The sequence below is a fragment of the Magnolia sinica genome, chromosome 1 (genome assembly GCF_029962835.1).
Source record: "Magnolia sinica isolate HGM2019 chromosome 1, MsV1, whole genome shotgun sequence".
Lineage (NCBI taxonomy): Eukaryota > Viridiplantae > Streptophyta > Magnoliopsida > Magnoliales > Magnoliaceae > Magnolia > Magnolia sinica.
The window spans coordinates 112,304,197-112,331,688 of NC_080573.1; the positions used below are offsets into that span (position 1 = coordinate 112,304,197).

The 27,492-nt window shown below is 39.3% G+C and overlaps 1 protein-coding gene across 5 annotated transcripts in view; it reads right to left on the reverse strand.

Annotated features, from left to right (window-relative positions):
* The window catches only part of LOC131254255 (protein GIGANTEA-like), an 89,219-nt gene extending 80,960 nt beyond the window's left edge, over positions 1-8,259 (reverse strand). Inside the window, exons 1-2 of one of the 5 annotated variants that reach the window (XM_058255248.1) lie at positions 8,117-8,259; positions 7,531-7,976 (exon numbers count right to left, since the gene is read on the reverse strand). In XM_058255248.1, coding sequence (XP_058111231.1) covers positions 7,531-7,617 — 87 coding nt within the window. In that variant the 5' untranslated portion in view covers positions 7,618-7,976; positions 8,117-8,259. The remainder of the gene's footprint in view (positions 1-7,530; positions 7,977-8,116) is intronic. The other 4 variants (XM_058255260.1, XM_058255265.1, XM_058255253.1 and 1 more) reach the window with 4 other exon arrangements.
* Between the last annotated feature and the right edge of the window lie 19,233 nt (positions 8,260-27,492).

Here is a 27,492-nt window from a genome sequence, read left to right on the forward strand (position 1 = left end):
CGGTTGTGACTATAGTTGCAGCTCAACTGCAGCTACAGTTGAGGGCACCGCTTGGCTGCAGTTGTAACTAAGGGTGATGCCGAGCTGCGGCCACAGGCTTTTTATGTTTTCTCTAATTGGGACCCTCCAAAAGGTCAACTCTTGGATTGTGCATAACAAAATTTCCAAACTTCTTGATTTCTTTTTCAGCCAATCTTCTTCTCTGAACTTCAAGTGGAGCAAACTTGTTTTCATGTGGATCAACAAAAGTGATGCCACATGGACGATGGATTAGGGCAATCCCAGATTTCAACATAGGCAAGGACCTATCAGAGTTTAGAGCGTTTTTTGCAAATTTCAATTGCAATTGGGCTACAAATACCCTTGGTTCATACTACAATGGGGCCGCACCTATCTCTAGCTACAGTTGCAACCCAACAGTAGCAGAAACGATGTGTCTACACTATGCCTTACCTCGGTTACGGCTACAACCAAGCCATGCTTTACCTTGGCTTCGGTTGCAGGTGCACTACAACAAGATTGTGCATCTCCAAAAACCCAACTACAACTAAGTCATGTAGAGATTAGGTTACAACACTTCTCAATCATCTTCTCTGAGTGTGGGTTCATCGAATTCACTCCTCATACATATGTTTTTGGGCATTCTCCTTGCCTCCAGCAACTTACAGATCTTCCATGCTTTGAACTTGAGGCCTGTTTTGGAGCTTGTAAATGAAATGCGGGTAAATGGCTTACTCAGTTGTGTTTGGATGGAAGTAAATGAAATGCATTTAAGATCCAAATATTCTATTTGGATGAGGGTAAATGGGAGGAATTGGAATCCATTGGAATTTTTCGATATATTCATAGGAACATATGTGATATACTAAATCAGCTTTAATATCCCAAATTTGTGTACATATATGATATTTAACAAAATGATTGTAGTAAGCCCATTGAAATATATACTTTTGCCAAAAACGAGGAAATTTCAAACCTTGAGCATGCCACAAATGTAAGGATCACAAACAAGCAACCTACCAACATATTTTAACCGTCCTTTAGATGGCCAGCCTTCGGACGGTTTGGATCATTCTATCAGTGTAATTTTAGTGATGTAGCCAATAATTGGATTGTTTCAAAGTATCATTAGTGTGCCACATATATGGTGGACATGTGCATAGCGGCACCTTCGTGTGATTCTCCAAGAAAGCTTTAAAAGGCATTCCACCCCCATTTACTTCCAAATCCTCTCTCAAAGAGAAGATTTCATTTACGGACCCATTTAGTCCTATTTCATTTCATGCATATACTCCCATCCAAACCAACCTCAAATGTCATTTACTCCCAATTTACCTCCATTTACTCTCATCCAAACGGCCCCTTAGTGTCGTTGAAGATGATGATGAGTTTCTTCATTGCCACCAATGAAACTCAAAGTTGAGGAACCACCATTGCCATGAATATTATTGGAAAAGGCAAGAAGAAAAGTCCCACTGGGCATGGCAGAGACCTTGTGGGCTCGGAAAACAAGCCCTAGCTAAAGGTCCAAAAGAGCAAATGCAAATGAAAGAATGTAAATGCAACTTGCTTCCTTTGCTATTCAAGAAGTGGGTACAATGTAGTTTGAACTAGAACTACAGCTGGGGTTTGAGTCAACCCAAACTCAATCGACCCAATATGACGTGAGTTTGGGTTGGGACCAAGATATTCAAAAAGCGTAATGTAGCAGCCATTACATAACAGTAACGGTGAGAACCATTATGAGTTATGGAGAAATTACAGAAAAAATGGCCCATAATTGCTTGTTACGGGGCCGATACATTTTGCTTTTACAAAAAAAGCCTGTAACAGACTCGTATCATAAAGGTAACAATGGTGGCCATAATGGCTACTGTTACCATTATTGAATAACTTGGTCAGGTTGAGTTGGGATGGGTTGTCAAGGTCCTCAAGTCAGGTTCGGGTTGGGAAATGCCAACCAAATTTGAAATCAAGTTTGGTTTGAGTTGAGCAAATCCAAATCGGGTTAGGTCAGGTTGGGAATTGCATGTATTTAGGTTGGGGTGGGCCAAGTACAAAGGAATTCGGTTTATGTTTGAGTTGGGCGCCTCGATTTAGAATTTGGGTCGAGCGGGTCAGCTTGTTGGTTGGGTCCTCTTAACATTGGGCCAAGCTCAAGTTGACCCTCAACCCAACCCAACCCAACACGCATGAGTTGCACCACTAGTTTGAACTAGAGGGATTTGCTTTCAACCCAAATGGTTAAATCCCACATTCACCTTAGACTTTAAACAACAACATCAACATGACAAAAGGAATATATATATATATATATATCCTTAACTAAGAGTCCATGTTTGGGACGTTTCCTCGTAGCTTGCCTTCTTCTCCTTTCTTCTTATGAAAGGTTCCATTTGTGAATGCTTGAAAAACTTTAGATGCTCGGTTGATTCCTTGTTGATGTAAGACAATTAACCACTTGCTCTAAAAGCTCAAACTGATAAAGCATGATGAATTAATCCATTTATTTCATAGCCTTGGCCCCAAATCCATGGGTTAGGTCCTCAGCTGAACCCTCCTCATGGGCCCCAAATCCATGGGTTAGGTCCTCAGCTGAACCCTCCTCATGGGCCCCAAATCCATGGGTTCCGCCTTTTCGTGGGCCTTGAATCCATGAGTTCCGCCTCACATGGGCCCCAAATCACATGGGTTCCGTGGGCCGCCCACCCTGAGTGTGCCCCCACATCCAACAGGCCACCCTACTCAAGCCAGGTGTAAAAATAAAAATGACCCCACATTAATCACCTCCAGTGAGGAGTCTCGAACATGAGACCTCCCACTCTTATACAAATTTGATTCAGGACAATTAACCACTTACTCTAAAAGCTCGAACCAATAGAGCATAGCAAATCAATCCCTTTATCTCATAGCCCAAGCCCCAAATCCATGGGTTAGGTCATCGGCTACAGCATAGCGAATTAATCCCTTTATCTAATAGCCCAAGCCCCAAATCCATGGGTTAGGTTCTCAGTCGAATCCTCCTCGTGGGCCCCAAATCCATGGGTTCCGCCCTAATGCAAGGGCATTTTCACACCGAGCTCGAGTGGAGTCACTTGTGGGATGCAGGGGCACACTCGGGGTGGGTGCGACCCACGGAGGAGGTCTCGTGTTTGAGACTCCTCACCGAGGGTGATTAATGCGCATTTCACACCGGGCTCGAGTAGGGTAGCCCGTGGGATGCGGGGACACACTCGGGGTGGGCGGTCCATGTGATTTGGGGCCCACGAAGGGGGTTCGGCCGAGGTCTTAACTCATGTAATGTGGGGCCTAGGCTGTGAGATAAATGGATTAATTCGCCATACTCTAACAGTTCGAGCTTTTAGAGCAAGTGGTTAATTGTCCTACATCACGCCCTCTCGTGGGCCCCAAATTCATGGGTTCCGCCTCACACGGCCCCCAAATCACATAGGTTCTGCAGACCACCAATCCGAGTGTAGCCATGCATCCCACAGGCCACCCCACTCGAGCCCGTTGTGAAAATGCCCCCACAATACTTGTTGTGGTTGTTGGATCTCTTCTTCTTGATTTCCCACCCCTTTTTATATTGCCAAAGCCACATCTTTGATCATGGAGGGCGCGGTGCAAAATCAGTTTTTTTTTTTTTTTAGCAAATGAAATCAAGGGAGATCGTGGTCGCATTTGGCAACTCCCCGAGGAAGAAGATGAACAAGTCTTAGTTCCTTTGACTTCGTCGACAATAATTGTCACCAAGGTGTTAGCAATGAATTGGCTGCAATCAAGATGGTATGCAACGTGATGCAACCCACCATTAGTACAACCAAGATGCTCACAACCCATGGAAACTACGGCTTAAAGATGATAGCAACCGGGCCATTTTAGCTTATATTTAGATGCATGTTAACTCAAGATTTGATACATGCATTTGATGCATCAAAACCTTCAATTTATCGCACTTTTGAGAGCAATTCCCTAGGTGGACCCATCTTGGCATTCTTGATGTGTGACTCCTTTGATGATGAACAAAGTTGTTATGTCATGCCACATGGTCATCGTCTCTAAAGAAACAGCCCAAAGAAATGAACTTGGGGAAATTATCCCCGACGAACTTGCCCTAAGACCTTTGAATCCAAAAATCGAAAGTAAATCACTGAAAGCTTGTCGTTCTCCCTATCTATGAGAAGGATCGTGTCCTTGAGTGATCTTAAGATAGTGCACATAGACAACTCTATTCCAACAGCTCAAGTAGTTGCATACATGAAGGAGATAAGTAGGAAGATCAAGAAATAGACTTCCATAATTATAGCCCTCCTATCCCAAAGCTAACGAAGGAATACATACATACATACATATATATAGGTACATATGTATGTATGTCCCTCTCTTAAAGTATAAAAGCAAAAAAGCAAGACCTCTTTAAGAATGCCTAGTGAAACAATATTACTTCAACGATGAAGAAATCAAAGGTATCTTCGCCAACTTCTAGTTGAAGATAAAATTGAGCTTCTACCCTGCAAGCAACCTACAAAATAAGGAAGCTTGGGTAATCCAAAATATTGACCCTCCATCATATTCTCAGCCACAGCACATTCCTTGTATTTAAGGGAGCCCAACAATTGATCTAGGCTAGGGTAGTCATCCTCAACAAAAGATAGAGGAAACTACAAAAACAGATGATAAATGGATTAAGGAAGCATCCCTCCCGAAGACACTAAAGCAAGTGGGAGAAGCAAATGAATCGCACATAAGGTGCCTAAAGGACCGCCTAAAAAAACAATACTCCTTCAACATTAAGAAAGTGGAAGATGTCATTCGCCTTCTACTGGCAAACTTCACGATCAAACTTCCTTTTTTGCAAATGACAGCGGGAAAACTAAAAAAAGAAAAAGAAAAAGAAAGGAAGGAAGGTGATACCAAATATTGCCTCTTACATCATATCCTTGGACAGTTCCAAGGATTGTTTTGTCAACAAAGACGGGATCGAGGAACTAATCCATACAAGGGACATTCCCCTGTATTAATAAATAAAGGAATCAAGTTAGCTCCATAGGTCATTGAAGAAATCCAACGTTTCGGTGGGGAATAGGAAGGAGCCCTCGAATCTGACAGACATTTCATTTGCATAGGAAGGAGACCTTAAGTCTGACCAACAATTCAGTAGGTACAGGAAGGAGTCCTCAAATCGAACTGACATTTCAAGAGTACAAGAAGGAGCCTTTAAATCCGATCAACATTTCAGGGGTACATGATGAAGCCTTAAATTTGGTCAACATTTCGGTGGATATAGGAAGGAGTCCTTAAATCCAATAGACATTTCAGTGGGTGAAGGAAAGAACCCTCAAATCCAACCAACAATTCGGAGGGTACATGCAAGGAGACCTTAAAACACCACCAATATTTCAACAAGTAAACAGGAGGAACCCTAACCAAAATCCAACCAAAGCAAAATCTCAACAGCTAGAAGACGTTTGCCTACATCAAGGGTCTTAAAACCCCTTAAACTGGAAGATCGTGTGCTGACCCATGGGAATTCATTGAGCTTTCCTTCAACAACCGAAATCTAGAAGAAGCTACAGAGAGTCCTTGATGTGTAGAGCTATAAAGGACTGTAAATTGCAGATGATCACCAACAATAATTCAACAAATGACGACATTGAACAAATCTCTGCTTAGTCCTCAAACAAAGCACTTTGTTGATGAGTGGAATCACTTGCAACCTCAATTAGAACCATTTACAGCCTTCAGATCATATCAAAATCAGCTCTAGTCATCTCAGCTTCAAAAGATCGTGCACTGAGACCACCAGCTGCATTGAGCTCTGAGACTGCCACCAGCCGCATCAAGCTCTGTGCTATTCTCAAGAAAAATCCAATGATTAAAATTACACCAGGGATCAACTCACAACAAGAACATCAAGCCAAATAAGAGTTTGAATGGTGCATCTTCCTATGGGCAATAAATCAAATCCTTGAAGGTCTGGTTCTGAGCCACAAGTTACACAAGCTGCCATAGGGATGACAAAAAACTCTGATCCTCGGCTTTTGAACTTCAAAAGAACCCCCAAAGGGGTTAACATCAAACCCATAGCAAAATTAGGATAAAAGGAAGATAGCTCCCCACTGTCATGTGACTGGTGAGCTACTTGTCACACAACAAGCGGGACTAACACGTGATGGTGGCAGTTATAACCTCCACATCCCCATTTTCTTTCAAATTTGCAATTGTAAGACAGTTAAGGTAAGGTTCTCTCATAGCCAGAGAGTATTGATCACACACACCAAAGAAAAAAAAAGAGGGCAGGATGCAAATATATACGAAGAATCCCAGCTCCTTTAACAAGCACCCAAATTGCTGGAGAACTTGTCATGTGACAACAAGGCTACGATAAAGCTTTGGGGAGCTGCAACAAACCTCTTTGAACTTGGAAAGTTTTTTAATACTTGTATTATTCCCTTATTTGTAAGAATCACTTGTATTCAAGCCATTTGAGAACCCAGGACAAGGGGATCTCCTCTTTACACTCTTCTTTTCTTTAAATTTTAAGACGCTAGAGAGTAGAGATCATTTAGACACCCAAATATGTGCCTACACCCTCCTGATTCTCCAACTCATTCCTGATTCCACCCAAGCTGACCCCCCTCGGGATATCCTCTTAGAAGCTGAGGACTTATCAACACCAAAGTCACAGAAATGTATTGTAGCATAAATGGAAATGGTCATGCTGAAAGAAGGATTGCAGAACTTCCCCTTGAAATTGACATGTCAACTCAAGTTTTCTGCATCAATTAACCAAGAACCAGGGGTTCATGAAAAAAAGCTCTCCTACAATCCCTTCGTAAGAGCCATTCAAAGGAAAGACGTCTTGGCATGGATTGGAAATTTGATTGGAAATCAGAGATCCGTCCAGTGGAATGGGAAGATCCTACTGTTACAGAACATGGTTGCTTTATTAAATGGACATCCATATTCAAAAACTCACCAATTGGAGTAGGAACTTGGCCAACTCCAAATTCTAATTTTGTTGAAAAAGAAAAATAAAACACCACCCGATTCAAAGATCAGCTCAATCAATTCTGCAAGTTCTTCGTTAACTTCAAGAAGATCGACTCCTGATAACCCAGGCCTCATGAGATTCATTACAAAGCAAGAATTTATCCAAGATGTCATTTTAAGCCTATGGAAGGCGAGAGATCATCCTATGTTTTTAAAATTCCAATTGAAACACTGAAATCTGATCATGGATCGGCAGACATAAATATCAGACGTTGCAAAACCAGGATTTCATCGATAGATGATAAACAAGCATTAGAATATTAAAAAATTAATCAACCTATGTAGACTATGCCTTTCAGAACTCCTTCAAATATCAATTTCAAACCCCAATCTCCCAGTAAATTCGTTCAACTCGATGACCAAATCAGCTCATTTGTCAATAAAAATACCACATTCTTATTTAATTAGAAGAGCAATTCGTGCAAGTAACTTCCAAAAAAATCACTACAAAGTGACCAGTTAATCGGTTACACATACCTGACGCTGCTGATCGTCCTGAGGTGGGGGCCAGAACAACGACGAGAATTGGAGACCGTTGATCCATCTCTCACATGGGATCGACATGGAAATCTTTAAAAAAATGTCGAACCAACTCTGGAGCACCCTGCTTCCACTTCCCTCGTTACCGAATTCCTCAATTCAAAACCTCATTGAAGGGTGAAAAAGAAAAATACACAGCTTCTAAGCTTCTAGAACAGCAAGAAATCGCCACCGTCGATCTAAGTCCATAATCTCCAGAAATACACAGCTTCTAATCTTCTAGAACAGCAAGAATTCGCCACCGTCAATCTCAGTTCATAATCTCCAGAAATACACAGCTTCTAATCTTCTAGAACAGCAAGAAATCGCCACCGTCGATCTCAGTCCATAATCTCCAAACCAAAAATACAACATATACAGATAAAATTTTCCAGCAGAATTTTCTGCGGAAATATCAAAAAAAAAAAAAAAAAAGAGGGGGCAAAAATATCTTTTTCAGAAGAATCTTGAAAGAAAGAGATTTAAAATGAGAAAGGAAAGAGAAAATCATCCATAGAAACGCTTGAAAAAAAAAAAAATTTACAAGTTTCGAAGCTCGGTGCTCAACCACTTCTCGAATCTTCCGTTGCTGTGAAAGGAGATTTTTAGGAGTTTCGGCGAGGGAGAGAGAGCTGCCCGAGAGGGCCCGCTCCGTTCTGCATACGTGGCCAGATATTTTCGAGCTTCCTTCATGAACGAGGGAATGCATGATACATAGATGCATGCATGGATGAATGGATGCATTGCATCCATGCATGCTTACGTGGACAAAGAAAAATAGTTACAGTTCATCCCAACCCGAATCCAATGTAACAAGCTCGTTCGGGCCCACAATGATTCTTGTCTTACATCCACTACGGCTATCGATTGCACCTGTCATGATAGGAGCTGATGGATGTATTTCATATCTATACTTTCCATCTGTTCCGCCAATTTATTTAAAGGATGAAAAATATATATATAAATATAAATAAATAAACGAAATGAAATGAAATAAACGAGCCGGTGAGAGAAATGATTGAATGCCCACCTACTCACACTGCAGTGGAATTTCACCACGTATGGGTACTCGAACCCTTGACCAGTTGTGAAACTCTGTGAGGTTGTTTGGCACCATGGATTTGGGGGATTGGAGGGGTTTCCAATTCCCTTAGTTGCTTGGCAGCATAAGGTGGCTGGGGTTTTAAATATAGGGGTTTTTTAATCCCCTCTTTGAAGGGTTTGCAATCTACAGTAAGAGTTTGCATTACATTGTAGGTGTAACATGTGTGTCACTGTGCACTATCATTCTATTGGGCACATGGCCCACAATGATAATCAATACTATCCAAACATTTGTCCACGTAAATCAGCACGGTAAACATTGTCTAGCACCGTCCAAACATTGGTATATTAATCAATGATTAAAAATCATTGGTTAATCACTGAGACATGATCTTGTGTTGACGGTCCATTCGAGACTTGGAATTTCATCTTTTTCAGGCAAAGCATATATTTTAGCGGGTTTATCACAACCATAATGTCAAAATTTATATATCTCACACTAATTAGGAATATTAAAGTTGATTTAGTAATTAAATTCAAACTCCTATAAATATATCATGCATGGGTATTTTTGAATTAAAGTTGATTCACACTCCAAGGTGTCAAACACACTAAAAGGATTGCCAATCCAGAGGGTTTCCAATCCCGAGGGTTCCGAATCCAGGGGTTTCCAAATCCATGCTCCCAAACAAGCCCTAAGAGTCTACCACTGGAGCAAAAATAAGGACCCCACAGAATACACTCTCCAACTGCGATAAGTGGCCCAATCAAAGGAGCAGAGCAGGTATGCCCCGTCCTCACCTAAGATTATATGACCCTTTTCATAGGACCCAACTTTTCGTAGGTCATTTTAATAAACATGCCATATGAGGATCAAGCTAAATTTTATTTTTTTCCCATAGTGGGATTTCACCACCCATGGATACACGAACCCTTGACTAAGTGTTGAAACTTCTTCGATGCTACCACCATAATAAGAGCAAGGACCCAGATTTTACATGAACTTAGTAAGTAGGATAGTGGATAAACACCACTCTTTATATATATATATATATGGAGAGAGAGAGAGAGAGAGAGAGAGAGAGAGAGTCATGCTCACCTGCACACCTACACACATGTGCACCTTTGCACACATGTCATGGGCATCTAATCCAAACGGTCCATGTAATGCAGAATGACATGAAACCCCGAGGGACAAATTTTCACCTTGATCTAAAGATTTTGTTAGGCCATAGAAAAGAGAAATGCAAATCTAAGTGAGGAAACTGTTTTTACTTTTCATGGCTCACCAAAGTTTTGGATCAAAGTAAAAATTGAACTCAATGGGTTTAAGGAGGTATTGCTTCATGTGGACATATTAGAGTCACATCATGTGTGATGAGTTCTAAAAAAATTCGCAATGAGTTCAATGTGAACTGGTGCATTGCGGAGCGCAGCACACATATATATATATATATATATATATATATATATATATATATATATATATATATATATATATATATATATATATATATATATAAGTGGTTTACCAATACTATTTCATACGGTATTGTTCACTTGAGATATGGATCTTTTTCATTTTTTGTGCTCTTACTCTAGAGTAATATGAAGAGCAGATGGACAACGCGGATATAAAATAAATACATTAAAAGTGGGCCCACAGCTAGGGCCACCTTGGGTGAAGCCCGTGCCGGCATCTAATCCTCTCCTTCAATCAAATCTTGCCAAGTGGAGTCACTTGGATTATCCTCGGTGACAATCCACATCCCCATGTTACAGCGAAGTCACGACTATTCCAATTCACATGATAGTTCAGCTGGTGAGGTAATTAGTGTCCCAATCACCGGTTCATGCACATGGGATTATGGTAAGATCATGACCCTCTAATTAGTGGCCTGCAAGTAGACGGCTAAGAAATAAAATAAAATACCATAGTGGTCTAGGAAAAGAGAAATGCTCTGACCTATTACTGTCCACACAACTGAAGACTGCCCACCAAATCATGTGCCTGCAACATCCACCCATTATATAAGTTGACGGTTCTGATCAACTAAATAGAACTTGGAGTAAGTAGTGTGACCCCTCTATAACCATGATAGAAAAGCTTTGTGGGCAGCACATATGTTTTATTTACGCCCTACATTCATTTTGTTAGGGCATGAGCCTAAAATTTAAGGGAATCAAATCTTAGGTGGACCACACAATAGGAAACAACTAGGATTAAACACCCTGTTACAAACTTCCCAGGAACCACTGAAATGTTTATTTTCTATCCAAGCTATTGATTAGGTCACACAAACCTACACGAAGGAAAGATACAAATATTAGTTTAATCTAAAACTTTTGTGGGCCAAAGTGTGTAATAGTGAACATTCAATCACCACCGTTTTTCATGGTGTGGTCTATATAAGACTCAGGTATCTTTTTTCATTTTTTTTGGATCATGTCCTAAAATTAGATACCAAATTGATAGACAGCTAAATAAAACACATACATTATAATGGGCGAAAGCAAGCTTTTCAGCATCAAGTTAGGCTGTTGACCCCAACACTAGCTAGTTAGCGTCAAAGATCTGTGGGCCTCTCATGATGAATGTGTTATATCCACCTCGTCCATCCATTTTTGAGTTAATTTTAAGGCATAAGCTAAAAAATGAGACACATCTAAAGTTCAAGAGGACTACACCACAAGAAAGGGTAGGGATTGATATTTACTGTCCAAAACTTCTTGAAGGCTGCAAAAGTGATATTTTTGTTTTCACTTCATCTAGTTCTATATGACCTCATGAAACCTCATGAACAGGCTTGATGACAAATAAACATTATTGAGGGCCCTAAAGAGGTTTCAACAATGGACATTATTCTTCCCACTGATTCAGTGAGGTGGATATGCCTCATTTTTTGACTCATGCCTAAAATGAGTTGGCAAAATGGATGGATAGCATCGACGAAACACATATATCATGGAGGGGCCTACAGAGCTTTGACACCAACTAGTTGGAGTGGATTAGGTGAAAGCTAGCCTCACCCAAGGCAGTGGGGCCCTTGCCATGGGGCCCACCTTGACATATGTATTATGTATCCATGTTGTCCCGCTATTTCTAGATCATTTTAAGGTATTATCCAAAAAATGAAGTAGATCCAATTATTAAATGGACCATACCATAGGAAATAGTAGTGATTGACTATTAACGGCCACGGAAGTTTTAGAATAAGTTGATATTTATTTTTGTCCTTCATTCACGCTTATGTGACCTCATGGCAAACAAACACTAGGGAAATATTAAAAGTGCATCATAAGAAGTTTTTAACGGTATAGCATTCAATCACTGCTGTTTCGTATGGTATGGCCCACCTAATAGTTGAATTTGCTTCATTTTTGGGATAATGACATAAAATGATATGGAAAAATAAATGCATGACGTGAGTACATACATCAAGGTGTGTCATGGGTGAGGCGGGGCCTCACCTAATCCTAGGGCTGTACATCGAGCCGAGTCGAGTCGAGGTGGGCCAAGTTTGGCTCGACTCGTCGTTGCTCTCTTGGAGTTCGAGCTCGAGCTCGACTTCGAGTTTACTACTGAAGCTTGGATTGTTTGTCAAACCTTTTGAGTCGAGATTGAGGCGAGCTAGTAGATCAATTCGAGGTGAGCTTACCTCGAGTCAAGTCAAGCCTGCTCTCAATTCGACCCAACTTGCACCCGACTCAACCTAGCAACCCGACCCAACCTACACCCGACTTAACCCAGCCACCCGACCCAACCCCCAAATCAAATATTGAATTACTAATATATATATAAAGGATTAAATAGAACCATGGAGGTACCTTGTTATTGGTGCTAAGAGGGAGAAAGAGAGCTTGGGCGAGTGGTCGAGTGCATGTCATATGGCTAAGACAAGTCGGGCAGACGTTGAGTCGAGCTCAAGAACAAGCTGGGTAATAAAGGAAAATGGTAAGAAAGAGACGGATGGATAGGATAATGTTTAAATTTTATACACACACACACATATATAATATATATATATATATATATATATATATATATATATATATATACACACACACACATATATAATATTTGAGTTGAGTCAAATCAAATCAAACTCAGCTTCGAGTCAAGTCAAATCAAACTCCACTATGTTCCAACTTACCTTGTTTTCAAAACAAGCTCGGTTACATGAAGTTTGGCTCGTCTCAAGTCCTCATTCAAGCCGAGTCAAGCCAAGCTAGATCAAGCTGCGTTGAGTGAGCTTTTCGAGCCGGCTTGGCTCATGTATCTGCTCCCCTAGTTAGGGTGATGTGAGTTTCCTACAAAAAAAACTTTTGTATGAAGTTGCTGCCCTCCATTACTAGTTGGGGCCTACCATGATGTTCGTTAGAAGTTTATCATGTCCATTCATTTTGCTAGATAAGTTGAATACAAAACTCAAGTGGGCCATATGAGAGAAAAATTAGGAAAAGAGTTTCCCAACATTGAAACATTCCTGGGCTCCACCTTGATATTTATATGCCATCCAAGCCGTTTATGAGTTGATTTCCACTAGGATGAAGTGAAATCATGAAAAACTTAGGCTGATACGAAAATGTTGTGGTCGCATGGATGTTCCGAATCCTCATTGTTTCCTCTCTTATGTGGCACACTCATCCACCTCATTTATTTATTTTTTAATCACATGCCCTAAAATGATCTTGCAAAACAGATGAGTAGGGTGAATTTCTCGCAAACACCCGGTGGGCCCACTTAGCATCCTTTCATAGGAACCTGCATCCCAGCATGGCTGCTGTTTTGGGTCCCCACCAGCGTCCTTTTCACTTTGTACTAACGTGATCCATAACTGTTAGGCTCACCATGTAGTTCTTGTTTTATGTCAAGCTATCCATCCATCTTGTCCGTTCATTTTCAGCATGATCTATAAATGAAACGGTCTCAAGTGCACCACGTGACAAGAAAAAGTGGTGATTGAATGATTCTAATAAAAAATTTACTAGAGCACATATTAATGTTTCCTATGATGTGGTCCACCTGAGTTATGTATTGATGGCTCATGTCCTAAAATGAGCGAAAACAACAAATTCAAGGTGGTGGGCCCCACAGTCACGGATCCACTTTACTCGTGTTTGCCAGGGAGCGGATTAGGTGAGACCCGGAATTCACCCCAGTCAGTGCAGCCCTTACCGTGGGGCCCATATTGATTTATGCTTTCTATATCCATACCGTCCATCTGTTTTTTTCGTATCATTTTAGGGCATCATCTCAAAAATAAACAGATCCAATTATCAGGTGGTGGACCGTACCATAAGAAACAACAGTGATTTACCATTAATGGGCCACGAAAATTTTGAATCTAAATGATATCTGTTTTTTTCCCTTCATTCAGGCTTACGTATCCTTATCAACAGATTGGATGGAAAATAAACACATAGGAAACATTAAGGTGCTCCCTAAGAAGTTTTTAATGGTAGAGTGTTTAATCACCACTGTTTCCTATGGAGTGGTCAACCTAATAATTATATCTACTTCATTTATTCATTTATTGTATAATTCCTTAAAATATTCTAGAAAAATGGATGGAAGGTGTGGATACATAATACATACATCAAGGTGGGCCCCAGGGTAATGACCGGTGAGGCCGGGGTCTATGATTTTTGAGAAATATCTCGTGGGTCCAGCAAAAAAATCTAATGGACTTTGCTAATGGTAAAACTCCCCATTCACCATACAACTGATTGCATCTGGATTTTTTGGCATCCAAGCCCATCTAGACCATCCATCAGGTCCAGTCCACTATTCTTCCCATAAAGGAAGGAAAAGTTAAGAAATCGTATAGTCTAAAACATCCTTGACTGAACATAAATTCAAAGAATTATCATATCCGTCTATTTTTCCATGCCACTGAACACAGTTAGATAACCTGATCAGTTTGAATTTTTCAAGGAATCCTGCAATAGTGGAGTGGACCTTAATGGATGGTTCAGATAAGCGATGTGTTGCCAAAAAGTCCAAATACAAGTAGGTGGATGGGATGTTTTCTGGACCATTTTTCATTGTTTCTCTGTTTTGTTTTTTAAATACATTTCCTAATTCCCATGGGCTGCTAAGAAGCCAGCCAATTGATTTCCAAAAAAAAAAAACCACCGTACGCGTCTCGACGCTTTTGCAACGTGTGCGTAAGTTTTCAAATACAACAAGTGGGTCCATGCTTAGGTAATCCAGACCATTGGGCTATTGAGGCCCACTGTCGATGGATGATTATTAAAAATTATCTTCAATAAGATAATCCCAGCCTTTCAATTTTTAGCCTTCAAATAGATAGAGGGAAGAGAAAACAAAGATCACATTCAACTGAAAAGGAAATATAACGATTGGTGGCTGTGATAATTTAATATTAGAAACTTCCGGAACGGTCCATCAATCATGAGACAAAAAAGAACAATGGTCTAGATGAAGACGAAACGGGTCCTTCTTATCAGACTTGCAACCTGTGCACAGCCTCAGCAGAGTGGATTGGGTGCGTCCCCGGTCTCACCAAAGACGTTGCGGCCCTTACCACGGAGCCCACCTTAACTTATATATTCCAAATCCACTCCATCCATCCGTTTTTCTAGATCATTTTAGGACATAAACCTGAAAATGAAACAGATCCAATTCTCAGGTGGACCATAACATAGGAAACAGTGGTTATTAACCATTAAACATTTTTTGGGGTCCATAAAAGCTGATGGGGTCCATAAAAGTTTTAGATCAAGCTGATGTTTGTTTTTTCCGTTCATCCAGGTATTTTTGACCTTATCAAAAGATTGGATGACAAATATACATTACAGAAACACTACAGCAAGCCCTAGGAAGTTTTTAAAGGTGGGACGTTCAATCACCACTGTTTGCATTCCTCAGTTTACATTCTATCCAAACAGGCCTTTACATTATTAAGGAAATTTGTAACCAAATATGCGCTAAGCAATTGTCGACAACGAGCCTTTAGATAACTACTAATTTGCTTACCCCTATAGTTTGTTCAAATTTATTAAAATAAGTGATTTTTAACAAATTTTAATTTAAATGGTAAATATACTTTATTAAAGTATATTTGTTAGAACATACCCCCCTTATAGTCCAATGAATTTTCTTTCATTAATGCTTTTTTCATTGCGCATTGTTATTGTGCATGCCTAGAATGGATATGATTGGGGGACTTCATTTAAGTCTATGTATCCTTAATTAATGAACTGTGACAAGTTTGAAGCATAATACATTATAAGGCCTAACTTGCTGGGTTCTTCATAGGCTTAGAATAGTGTCATGGCTAAGGATAAGTTGAAATAACTTTATCCATGAGCCATTGTACTTGGTATGATTGTACACATGTAGTGTGTGCATGTGTACACATTGGTTGGATTTAGGAAGTCAAGTTGGTTTTAATTATCCGGCATTAGCTTATACTTCCTAGGGTTGTACTTATCCATGGACTTGAGCAAACCTAAAGTCTATATAGGGATTTGATCGATTACTCTAATTTACTAATATGTGAGCCTTTTAAATGGATCATGGTAAGCTTACCAGTTGACTATTTTTTTCATTATGACCATAATTCTTAATAACGGATTTATGGCTCTATGGTCTGGCCTTATATTAGGAATCAAAATGACTGATCACCATAAGTGGCCAAATCAATTTTGTAAATTGTTTTAATTAAACAATTGATTTAAAGTCATCTGGTGCACCATTTTATAAAATCAATGGTTTACATTTGCTTAGGGTGATAATTCATGGCTGTATGATAAGGTTGGCCTAAGACAGCGAGCCTTAAAGAGGCATGGAAAAGGATTTGTGCATAATAGCATGATAGTGTGATTATTAAATCTATCCATGCAGCGTGCATGAGAAAATATTTAAACTTGACTTGGTCAAAATTCTTGCATGGTTAGACAAGTATATTTCAATTATTTAAAATAACCTATTAAAGGGATTACACACAAGCTGATTATTTCTCTCACATGCTATGGAGAGGCAACCATGAATCACTGCATATAACATAATATTATATGCACAAATATGGATGAATATTGTAAAAATGGAATGTACAGCTTTGTATGAGAATCACTTCTTGTAAAAATGGCATGTACAACTTTGTATGAGAATTACATCTAGATTATGTGATATCTTCATGAGTTATGATATTGCTTTGATCCTTGACATGCCCCTTTAAACTAAGGGACAAAGGTTTGATGTTAAGCATAGCTTCTAATACGCAAAATCAGGCCGTAGAAAGGCCCATAGTAAAGATACTAAAATGTTGATCAATGGTAGAGAAATATTGTATATTGATTTCTCCAGAGATCATTTTTCTTAAATATAATGATAATCTACCTTGATATGTTTAGTTCAAGCATATATGATAGACAAACTTAGAAGCAAAAGAAATAACAATAAGGTTATCACACTGTATGGTTGGTGGATGTTGGAGAAAGATTCCTAAATTTTTGAAAATCATCCATATCCAATATAACTAGGCAACACTGTGAGCTAATGCGAGATACTCAGATTTTGTGCTTCATCGTGCCATGGTAGATTGTTTCATTGCACTCCATGATATTAAACTTCCCCTAAGATAGATGCAATAGCTGCTCATGGATCAATAATCATGGAATTCTTAACCCAATCAGCATTGAAATAGGATATTAAGACGAATGGTCCATTATAAAGTGTAACCAGAGTTGACAATCCCTTTAAGAAAGCATAGAATTGTTTAATTGTGGACCAATGGGAGGTTCTTATGTCATGCACAAATTGACAAGTCTAAGTTATTGCGAAAGCAATATCAAGCATAACAAACCTTAAGTATTAAAGGGCCCTAACAATGCTTTGATACTCAATAGGGTCAAGCATAGGGTCCCCTCCAGAGGAAGATAGTTTGAAGTCACCGATGACTAGAGAACTAATAAGTTTTGAGACGTCCATCTTTATTTAGCATAGAAGGTCCAATACATATTTGGATTGGTGCAGGTAGAGTCCAATTGAGGTAAATAGGCCTCGATACCCAAAAAATAGGAGCCAAGATCTTTCATATTGAATGATTGATTTAGATAAGCGATTAGAGAAGAAACAGTTGCATCCTTATTATAACTTTGTATGAGAATCAGATCTTGATTACGTGATATCTTCATGAGGTGATATTACTTTGATCCTTGACACCTACAAGAATAGCTCTAAAAAAATCTTTTTATGATAAGATTTCTCTAAGATCCTCATGCATTCACTAGTTTATTGGCATGATCTTTTAGAGTTTAATGGCATCTCTCTTTCATGCTGACTACACTTTTATCCTTTTTTCCCCTTCTTTTCCTGTAAAGAACAAACTCTCTTCTTTGAAATTGGAAAAATAGAAACCAATTCCCAGCCTTTATGAATCTTACCATACTAAATGTGCTTGAGGCCATTCACAATGCAGTGCATGGTTAGTGTCAATATCATGCCAGAACGCGGCATCAATTGCTAAGGGATGCTAGGTGAGTAAGTGTCTAGTCTCATGGTTTTAAACTACAACCAAATATGGAAGGATGTAAATGAATAAACACATGCAATTAATATTAATGATAAACAAAACTTAGCAAAAAAACATAAGTTTTTAGTAAGATATGATGGGACTAGTATTTTTGGCATTGAAGCCAAAACAAGCTGTTGACCACAATAATGGAGTATTATTGTGAATTATTGCATGTGAGCTATGCAGAAGATCAAAATAGTTAGGCAAGACACCAATAAAAGTCCACAAAACAAAATCACGCTATTTGCACAATCCCAATCATTTAAAGGGTCCATAAAAATGAATGGTTAAAGACAAAAATAACATCAGCTCACATCCAATCTATTGATAGCTCGGCCTAACATTTGCGCCTGTTAAAAGATGGGCCAAGTTTAGGTCCACCATCTATAATCCAATTAAAAATCTAGACTGTATGGCTCAATGTTGAGTTCGATAAATCTTAATAATAATGTATATTTTACATTCGATTTTTTTAGCATAAATATTTAAATGATATTTGCGAAGCCCGAGCATGCATGGTTTTAAACTCATCCAATTCTGTCGCAGGCCCACCCTTGACTCGAAAGCACACTATCTAATTGAAGACCAAGAATCAGTAAATTGGGAGTGACCCAGATCAACTTGAGCCAACTCGTCTAAATCGAGTTAGACGTGGACATGCGACTAAGCCTTACTGAGTCGACTCAAGCGATCTACAACACTAGTTTTATGTGTTATATATGGAGCCCACCATGTTGTATGTATGAAATTCAATCCATGCATTAGTTGAAAACCCTTATCATTATACATTTAAAAAAGATTAACTTGATAAAAAACTCATATGGGTCACACTAATGGGAATAATGTAAAATTTTGACTAAAACCTAAGTTCACATAGTGTGGCCCACCTGACTTTTGGATCAAATTAATTTTTATATCTTATTTCAATCCTTGTGAGCTATACCTTATAAACACGTTCAATGAAACTTATATTCCATGCCCCCACATACAAACCTATAGTTAGCTTAGTATCCACCTTTTCCTTTGGTGTGGCCCACCTAAATTGTTTATTTGACTTTTTTTTAGCCTAGGGCTGGCATTGAGTAGCGCACCTAATGGATGGAGTGAATGTCACATAGACAGCATGGCGGACCACCACAGAGCATGGGTGTTTACACCACGCATAAAATAGGTGTTGCAGAGGGTTCTAGTCGTTGTTAGGGTTTTGTGGGTGCTCTTATAGTTATCCAAGTTCCACTTCTTTTTCTAGGCCTGATTATGAAATTTATTTTTTGTATATCAAAATTATCAAAACACTATATTAGAAGATAGGGTATGACATGGGCTTTGGCCAACTCAACCCAAGGCCAAATGAGTTAAAGTCGTTAAGTGTGTTAACCATGTACATGTTATAAACTAAGTGATTTTATAAAATATATTTTAAATAAAAAATATATAATATATATAAAAGTTTTTGGTAAAAAAAGCTTTTGTGGGGTTTTTTAGAATAGTCCCACATGGGAAAGGGAAGAGAAGTTTTCTTGGTTTATATGAAAACAGTAGAGTACCTTATTATTTGCCCACATAGTCCATAGATTATGGGACTTGCCCGCGCGCTCGGGCATGGGCTCGGTGCGAGGGCGTGGGCATGTGAGGCAGTGTGGCTGTAGAGGCGCTAGTGGGACACTTTACACTATGTATCATGCACAACAGTTAGAAAACGGCTATAAACGGCTAATTTTCTCCAACAGCATGGTCAATGAAATTTATTTCCCTGGACCATAACCTCCAACCACCACGGCCTATATAAACAGGGCCTGGATGGGTTTCTAAACCATCTCTCAACCCACTCTAGCAAATCCATACGAATTGAGATAGCCACTTCTTTTATATACTCCAGTGACTCCAGTAAGACAGTAAGGTTGAACCATTGCTTAAAGAACAGACCAGCGGTGTGGTTTAGAACGGTTCAATTGAACCAATAGCTGAAGAACAAGAAGTATAGACCAGTGCAGTGGTCTTACTTACAGACATCTTCTCTCTCTTTTTCTTTTTGGGAATTTTCTTTTCTGTATTTCTACCAGACTGTGTGTAACAGAGTTCTAGTAGTGGGCCTTCGTGTTTGCTGAACGCAGACCCACATCAGGCTCGTCGTATCCTAGAAGTGGTTTGCCTGTAACCTATCAGCATACTCAATTCACTTGAGTAGGGGCAAATAACACTTTAAGGACAACGTCCCAAACGAGTTTCAGCCTGTCTTTATTTTAGATCAACTTGGATTTTTCGGATTCCATAGTGTACAAAAAAAAATATTATTTTGTAAATTTTACCAACAATACATGTATACAAGGGGGGCCCTCTAATGCACCACACGCGTTAATGTATTATACGTGTTTGAGATATAACCCATTATATCAAGTAGCTCTAATGTCATAGATGCCCTTATTTTATATGGACATATCCAGAATCGATCCAAAGGCAGGGTACAAAGTGCTGGGTTTTTTCGAAATAAGAAAAGTTTTCCTTAATTTATAAAAGAGAATTTAGAAAAATGGTCATGGCTTTTGGTGATTGTTGGTGACCATTCATTTGTGAATAGTGGTACCTCTTGGTAAATAGAGCATCATTTGAATTCAAAATGGTGATGAAAAGATACCATTAATAGTAGAGGGATGCCATTATTGAAAAGACACTAGGGAAGAAAATGTTCTTCCATGAAAAGGATCTTAAAGCATCTCTTGTGACTCTATATAAACTCATCTTTAGGTTAATCTGAATACAACAATTCCAACAATCTTCTCTCCATCTTCTTCTCATTCTCCATTTTCAGTTTTGAATGGCTTTTGAAAGGTTGTAGTTTTCAGGCGCTAAACTGCAAACATTTTTTCAGGCAGTAAACTGCAAACAATTTTCAGGGGTTGAACTGTAACATCACATAAGTTAGGGGTGTATGATGTAAAAGTATGTTCGGGGTGCGGTTTTTCAGTTTTGCAGGCCGTGGCCCACATTTCTTCTGTCTTGGAGAAGAGGCTTATTGTATCCTAGAGGTGGATTTACTGTAACCCTTTTGCAAATTGGTTTAATCACCAGTAGGGTGTAAATATTGCCTTAAAGATAGCGACATCATAGCGGGCCTTAAACCTATCTTTAAGTGATTAGTTTTTCTATCTTTCCGCCTCAACCCTAACAATTTTAATGCAATATTATGGCCTCTTCTATGGGTCTTCCTAACTTTATTCGAATTACACTGTTCGATGGCTCAAATTTTCTTCGATGGCAATCGAGAATGCATCTCTTTCTCACATCACTTAAGTTGGATCACATGTTCACTCAAGATCCTCCTTCACCACCATCTAACAATGATATGACGGAACAAATTCAAAAGTGACAAGATTGGGAATGTAACAACTACATAGCAAAAGTTATATCTTCAATGCTCTTTCTGATTCGTTGTATATTATTTACTGTCAAAAGAAGACTGTTAAGGATTTGTGGCAGGCACTGCTCACCAAATACACATAAGAGGACAAAGGCAACAAAAAATTCATTATAAGTCGGTTTTTAAAATTCTAAATGTTGGATGAAAACATGTTCTTGATCAAGTACATAAGTTACAGGTCATCATCCAACAGATTATTACCAATGACACTAATATCGACGAATCCTTTCAAGTATCCACCATTATAGCTAAACTTCCACTTAAATGGAAGGATACTAGAAAATCTTTAAAACAGAAAAATGAAAAAATGTCCTTAGATGATCTCCTAATGTTTCTTGAAATAGAATAAGAATCTTGATTCCGTGACAAAATGGAAGAACAACATGAGATCCTAAGTAACGCTAATATAGTCGAGAAGAGTGTGAATCAGGAATCAAATAAGTCACCTCTGAAGAAAGATGATCGGCTCAAACCTAATTACTAATGGTTCGAAAAGAACACTTCCAAGAAGGGTCCTACTTCTTTTATAAAATCTCTGGCCACTTTAAGAAAACTGCCAAAAATCAACGTAGTTTTGTGTGGAAACTACTTGGTGATAGTGTTATAACAATATAGTATGTGCGATCTATTCAAAATCTAGCGGACTTGTTCACCAAGGGACTAGCAAGGGATGTTGTCAGTAGAAAATTAAAGAGAAATGAGACTTAAGCCAATTTCACAGACACCAGATGAGGAAAACCCAACCTAAGTTAATAGGTTCAATGAGAAAAGTACCTCGCAAGAAGTATCTGAAGTAGCACTGTACGTTTTCTATCAGTTTCATTCCTGGATGTATGTATAGTACTGGGTACCTATAATGATTAAAAAGAGGATGAACAGCTACTCTTAATCGGTCCTTTCAATGGTGCTATTGTTGTAGGGGCATTCATAAGGACTCACCTATATGAGTATTGGAACTGGGGATGCTTCCTGATGTGTTGAGGGTCAAATATTATATATTAGACCCTAGTTATTACCTGATTTTATGAACATGATACTGTTTAACGGCTTATTTTAATCGTGTTTGTGTTGCAAGGTGACTTTAGGAGCCTGGACTGGAAAAGGGTGCTAAAAGCATAGATTTAATGCTCAGAAATCACTAAGGCAAGGGACGGGCCCCAAGGGAGTGAGATCGAAAAATTTATAGGCCAAAGATCTGAGTAAATCAAGCAATTGAAGTCCAAAAGGCCTGAAAGTCATCCTGAATGCAAGATCACAGGGTTTCCATCATCCGTTTGGCTCGAAACTTTATATCTGGCTTGAGGACCATAAATTAACCTTACACATCGAATTTTAGCTATTGGATCTTTGTGGAAGTGGCCCAACGGACAAATCATCCCATAAATCACTGATCTGGGGCCCACCTAATATCTAGATATGCTTCAATTTTTGTCTCAAACCCTTAAATCAGATGAGAGAGAGGATGGACGGAGCAGATGTATCAAGACATCACTGTGGACCACACTTTGAGTGGTGTGCGTGTGCATAGCATACAGACACTGGCCGCACACCAGACCCGGAATTCGGTCAAAGTGTCCTTGACTCGACCGAATTCCTGTTGTTCATTGTCTTCCTTCCGCAAACAACGGACAGACGTCCGCTGGAATTGATAGTGGGCCACCATCGTCCACCACACGGACGATCAGGACCGTCCATTGGGTCGAGGAGGCCTAACCGACCGTACCCATGGATTCCCTTTGCTCCCATGCACATGTACACACGTATATCGACGAAAAACGCAGGATGAACAATGAGGTGAATTGATATAGTGGGTTGCACCAAAACTCAACCAAAACCACTCCTTTTTAACTGAAATTGCGCCAAGAATCCAATGAATGAGGTGGATTTCTCTGAAAACATCACTGTAGGACCCTAAGTATAGGGTCACGATGTAGTAATAATCTCGGTAAGACCGAGGTCGAATCCATAGGGACTAAACCTTGTACGTAATCTGAAAGTAACTTGAACTAGAGTTAGATGAAGATGTAATCTAAATCAGGTGAATATGAAAGAATAATGGTGAATGATTAAACAAAAATTATAAAATTCAAATGTGGGAAACTAGGGTGCCAGGGATCCACTTGTAGAAATCAGGGAGATCTATGCTTGATATAACCTTAAAAATCAAATCTGAACTTTCTTTAATCTAGTTTTCAAGAGACAAGAGGTATGAGAATTAGACTTGATTCCATCAAAAAACCTTGCCCAGGAGACAAAGTAAACAATAAAATTTAACCAATCCACATCCAATCTGAGAGAGTTATGAACATAGGGAAGGATTCCATCATCCATCCATGCCCATGAGACAATGGTGAACAACAGGGTTCCTACGATCATAACCTTTACGCATGCATAGAAAATTCCTAAAGCTATCGCAGATCTATTATAATTTAAGTCACAACAAACTATTAAAAACAAAAGCATTCCTTATAATCAAACTAGAATAAAAAATCAGTTCAACTAACTTAAATCAAAGGCATAAAGAAAAGTCTCCCATCTCACTACAAGCTTCACCTCTTAGCCCTAGCTAAGAGGTTTAGCTAACCATAGACATGATTAGGCTAAAGACACTTAAAGAAAATAACATCAAGGAAAGGGGAAAAAACTAAAAACAAAGAAGGATGAAGGAAAATTCCTGGCTGGCCACCTCTCTCTCTCTCTCTCTCTCTCTCTCTCTCTCGCTCTCTCTTCCCACGATTCTGGATGCCTTTACACATCCTCTCTCTCTCCTTTTTATAAGCAAAGGAAGTCGGTCGAGAGCTGGAGAAGGTCAGCTGGAGTGCGTAACCCGTACGCACTTTTCCTTTACACAAAACCGCACTTGTCTTATGCTCGACCCACGGTTTGGCACAAGAGAGAATCTACTGTGGGATCTGAGCCATTCAGGCTCCTTGACAATGGTCGATTGCCCTCTGAAAGTAGTTTGAACAGTCCTGATCGCACTAGGGAATGGCCCGTTGATCGCAGAACAACTAAGATCTTACTGGTTTTAACAAGAACCAGCTTCCTTTGCGACTGTGCTGCACACGCTACATTTTGCATGGATCCTTTGGACTTTGTGGTTTTGGATTGAAAGGAGCCCCAAACAGGATGGATGGTCTGGATCATCTATGTGGACCTTGATGGTGGCCCACAAGGATTGTCCGTAAGCTCTGTCTGCGAATAGAGCCAGCACGATGCTTCTTGCGCTGTGGTTGGTGGGCCCTTGATCGATGCAAACGGAGAATCCATTCCTTTCATTGGGTTCGAAGTGGAATTTCAGTGCAGAAGGAATGGTTTTTTATTTCCGATGATGCGACCCACTGAATCTGTGCTTTAGCCGTCCGTCCTGCGTTTGAGACTTCATGTACATGCACCGTTCGAGAAAATTGGGTCGCAAATCAGGGTATGGTCAGTTTAGCCCTCTGAATTCAATGAATGGTGCGGATCATGAAGATGTATGATGATGGTGTCCCACTCGAAGTCGTTCGCAGTGCAAGACGGTTCGCACCTTACGCACGTCCAGTTTTTCCAGACGTTACAGGGCATGTACGGCCCAGATGATGGTTGGATCTTTGATCCGAACAGTCGAAAAGCTCGAGAAGGGGGCCACAACCCCATCCCTGAAGGCCAAACAAGATCTTGGGACGATCTGCCGTCCTAAAGCCACTCCAAACGCAAGTCATTTTGTGTTTTGCTGCGAAAGAAGGAGTTTTAAGAAACTCCTTGTTTGCTGTATAAAAGCTATGCAACCGACCACTCTAACCAACCTACCAGCCTTATAAAGAGAGGGAGAGACGGACGAGAGAGGCATCCAATCAGTCGTGGAGCAAAAGGGAAGAGAAAGAGAGATCATGGAGATGACAACAAGAGTTTTTTTTTCTCCTTTTTCTTCCTTCCTTGGTTTGTTTCTTTAATGTTTTCCTTTAAGAGATTTGAGTTCACCATGTCTATGATGGGCTAAACCTCTTAGCTAGGGCTAAGAGGTGAAGCTTGTAGTGAGATGGGAGATTTTTCTTTATACCTTTTGATTTAGGTTTAGGATGAACTGATGTTAATTCTAGTTTGATTATAAGGAATGCCTTTAATTTTTAATGGTTTGTTGTGACTTAAATTATAATAGATCTATGATAGCTTTGATCATGTCCATTTCATTATTATGATTATGAAGTTAGGAGGCCCCATTGTTCACCATCGTCTCTTGGGCATGGTTAGATGATGGAACCCTTCCTAATGTTCATAACTCTCTCAGATGGATGTGGATTGGTTAGATTATGTTGTTTGTTTTGTCTTATGGGCATGGCCTTATGATGGAATCAAGTATAATTCTCATACCTCTTATCCATTGATGATTAGATCAAAGGATGTTCATAACTATTTTTAATGAAGTATCTTCCATCTGGATGAGGATGGGACTCTGAATCCAGTTGTGTTTGTGAATCAAGCATAAATCTCCCTGATTGCTACAAGTGGATCCTTGGCACCCTAGTTTCCCACCTTTGAATTTCACAAGTTTTAGTTAATTAAATTCACAATTATTCCCCTAAATTTTCTCCGGTTTATATTACATCTTCGTCTAGTTCTAGTTCTGGTTACTTTCAGATTACATACAAGGTTTAGTCCTTGTGGATTCGACCTCGGTCTTACCGAGATTATTACTGCATCACAACCCTATACTTGGAGTGCGAACATGATGTTCAAGAGTTTTGGCTACTCTCATGAACTCATGAATCCAAGACAGAGCATAAGGCCGTTAATATGCTATAATTTTAGAACACGTGACAATTGAAATATGTGTGTGTGTGTGACATGTCCGATTTTGTCATATAGACTACTTAGTTCAAGACTATAGTCACTAAGGATTCTGATACAACTTTAATTTGTTTACACTAAGTGAAGGTTCAAATTCATAAGATACCTTCTCATATGCACATATTTTCCTTACAAACCCTGACCTCTTTATTTTGAAAAATAGTGGGGGATTGTTGGGTTTTTTCAAAATAAGAAAAGTTTTTTTTTTTTTTTTTTTTAATTTATAAAAGAGAATTTAGAAAAAGGGTTGGGGCTTTTGGTGATTGTTGGTGACCATTCATTTGTGAATGGTGGTGCCTCTTGGTAAATGGAATATCATTTGAATTCGAAATGGTGATGAAAAAATGCCATTAATGGTGGAGGGATGCCATTGTTGACAAGACACCAGGGAAGAATATGCCTTTCCATAAAAATGATCTTAAAACATCTCTTGGGACTCTATATAAACTCATCTTTGAGTCAATCTGAATACAACAATTCCAACAATCTCCTCTCCATCTTCTTCTTCTTCTTCATTTATGGTTTTAAATGGTTTTTAAAAAGTTGCAGTTTTCCGGTGCTAAACTATAAACAGTTTTTCAAGCAATAAATTGTAAACAGTTTTCAGGGGTTAAACTGTAATAACACATAAGTCAGGGGTGTATGCTGTAAAAGTGTTTTCAGGGTGCGATTTTTCAGTTTTGCAGGCCGAAGCCCATATTTCTCCGGTCCGGGAGAAGAGGCTTATTGTATCTTGGAGGCAGATTTGCTGTAACCCTTTTGCAAATTGATTTAATCACCAGTATGGTGCAAATATCACCTTAAAGATAGCGACATTGTAATGCGCCTAAAGCCCATCTTTAAGTGATTAGTTGTTCTATCTTTTCGCCTCAACCCTAACAAAAATGCACGACGAGACCCTACTGCGAGTCCTCTAATCTAATGCATGAATGTGGATCTGGTCCTTTTCTGGCATGACCAGGACTAACCGGAGGACAACTTGTAAAAGGATTCATTCTTCGGATGGTTAGAAAAGTCCCAACAATTGATTTTTGTTAGTGGCAAAAAGAAAAGAAAAGAGTAGAGCCCATTGCATGTATAAAT